General features: G+C 35.0%; 1 protein-coding gene across 1 annotated transcript; it reads right to left on the minus strand.

Annotated features, from left to right (window-relative positions):
* Nucleotides 1-826: 826 nt before the first annotated feature.
* On the minus strand, nt 827-1,459 carry LOC143607114 (protein SENESCENCE-ASSOCIATED GENE 21, mitochondrial-like). The gene is made up of 2 exons (XM_077082671.1): nt 1,346-1,459; nt 827-1,178 (listed from the first exon to the last, which is right to left on the minus strand). The coding sequence occupies exons 1-2, from the start codon at nt 1,408-1,410 to the stop codon at nt 959-961; spliced, it is 285 nt and encodes a 94-aa protein (XP_076938786.1). The 5' UTR covers nt 1,411-1,459; the 3' UTR covers nt 827-958.
* Nucleotides 1,460-1,926: the final 467 nt, after the last annotated feature.

Raw genomic sequence — 1,926 nt, forward strand, 5'->3', positions numbered from 1 at the left:
GATTAATCGTTAGTTTTCATCTTACCATTCAATAGCATTGTATGTTGGTGAATTAAGTTATTAATTAATAAATTAAAAAGTACACTTTTAAGTTTAATAAAAGAAATTGAGATATTTGAATTTTGAAATTATAAAGAAAAATAAGCCCAGACTAAAAAGCATGGTTTCAGAAGTTGCTAACGGTGTAAAGCCAGACGAGTTTTTTGCATCTAGGCTAATAAGACATTTACCAAAGTTTTTAATAAAACGACATATAACATGTTAATCATAAGGTAAAAAATTAGTAAGTTTAGCTTAATGTGGGGAGACATGGTGCAACCTGTCTGAGCCCGGCAAAAACACAATCGGCCGTCGATAACTCACTCATCCAATTTGATCCATGTGGGACCCGTCTTCATCATACAGACACACACACAAGCACTCTCTCTCCTCTTCATTCGGCGGGTATAAACACCCTTAACGGCTTCTTTCATGGAGCACCAGTGGTGGTGTAGCCGTGTTACATACCAAATAGTATAGGGGGTCTTTTGTAATTGTATTATAGTGTGAGGATTGAAATTGTAATAGATAGCATTGGTTCGTATAAGTATACGGATCATATAATAGAATGAGTATCGATGATTTGAGTATTCTTCTCTTATAATCTTCGATCATTCTATTTTGATACGTAACAAGCCGCAATACCCTCGATACCCAAATAGGGGTACCCGAGAATACCCGCTATACCGGTTCGAGATTAAACCAATTATTTATACAACTTTACACCCAACATTTATACCTTTATAGCAATCATTAAACCATAAAAATCAATTTTGAAATAATCATAACAGAGTCAATTGATTTGAGTATTTTCGTTAGCTTTTGGTTTTCGATCATCAAGTAACAAAGAACCATTAATTAAATGATTGTTGACTCAATAGTCTAGTCTAGTAACAACAATATTCATCTTTCAAGATTTTCAACTAAATGATCGGTTACGACGGGTTTTCTGTTTCAACAGCATTTCACGAAGCTCCGCGGCATCAATCTCGTTGGTCTGGCCCTCCGGCCTGTAGTAACCAGTTACCGGATCAGGAACCCATGGAGTCGACTTCTTCGATTCCTCACTTGCTTTCTTCATCATCGCAACTACACTTCCCCTCGACACAATCCCCTGAGTTGCAGTCGCATATCCACGTCTGTTCAAATCGTAGCATTGTTAGATAACAAATGAACAAAATTACTTTCAATCTCAAAACACAACGCAACACAGCTTGTTGTCTGTTTGTCTTTTATTTTGACATAAACGCTACTCTTTTATGTTAATAGCTTAGCATATGGAAATTAAATTGTGACGCAAATTTACCTGGTGGCAACGAATGAGAGTTGATCGACGATGGAGGAGATTGAGATGAGCTTAGCGCTAGCCATTTTGGAGTTCGAATATGGAAACTGGAGAATTAAGTTATTGACGAATGAATGAATAATAATAATAATAATAAGGGAAAGACATGGGTATTTATAGAGGATTTAGAAGTGAAATTATTAGCTAGGTCAATTGTCATGTACGTGACTATGTTTAGGTACGTAGTTGCGCCGCTTCCTCCTTGTTGCTTGGGAAACTTTCATGAAAGAAGAATTCAAGTTCAAATTTAGTTGCCAAGTATGAGTCCAAAAAAATGTTATAGATTCCCTTAAACCATTTTTTTACATTTTAAAAACCAACATTAATTGTTTTCGTTTATAAAAATTCTCTTAACAATATTTTAAAACAAAAATATATATTCACATAAAAAGCGAACATTACATATTATGTTTTAGTAATAAAAGTTCCTTAACATGTTAAACTTGAAAAAGAAACAACGGCCCCGGAAATAGGGTGATTCAAATAAGGCAATGGAATTGGGCCTCCATCATCCCAAGGTTTCCGGTCTTAAAAGAAAAAGA

The sequence above is a fragment of the Bidens hawaiensis genome, unplaced genomic scaffold (genome assembly GCF_021521415.1).
Source record: "Bidens hawaiensis isolate Kalapana, Puna unplaced genomic scaffold, B.hawaiensis_p1.1 tig00079500_1, whole genome shotgun sequence".
Taxonomy (NCBI): Eukaryota; Viridiplantae; Streptophyta; class Magnoliopsida; order Asterales; family Asteraceae; genus Bidens; species Bidens hawaiensis.

Bases quoted from the DNA above. Each gene is read 5' to 3' on its own strand.
- LOC143607114 (XM_077082671.1), bottom strand. From the start codon at position 1,410: ATGGCTAGCGCTAAGCTCATCTCAATCTCCTCCATCGTCGATCAACTC. The intron at 1,179-1,345 runs GTAAATTTGCGT...CGATTTGAACAG, and splicing joins CTCTCATTCGTTGCCACCAG to ACGTGGATATGCGACTGCAA.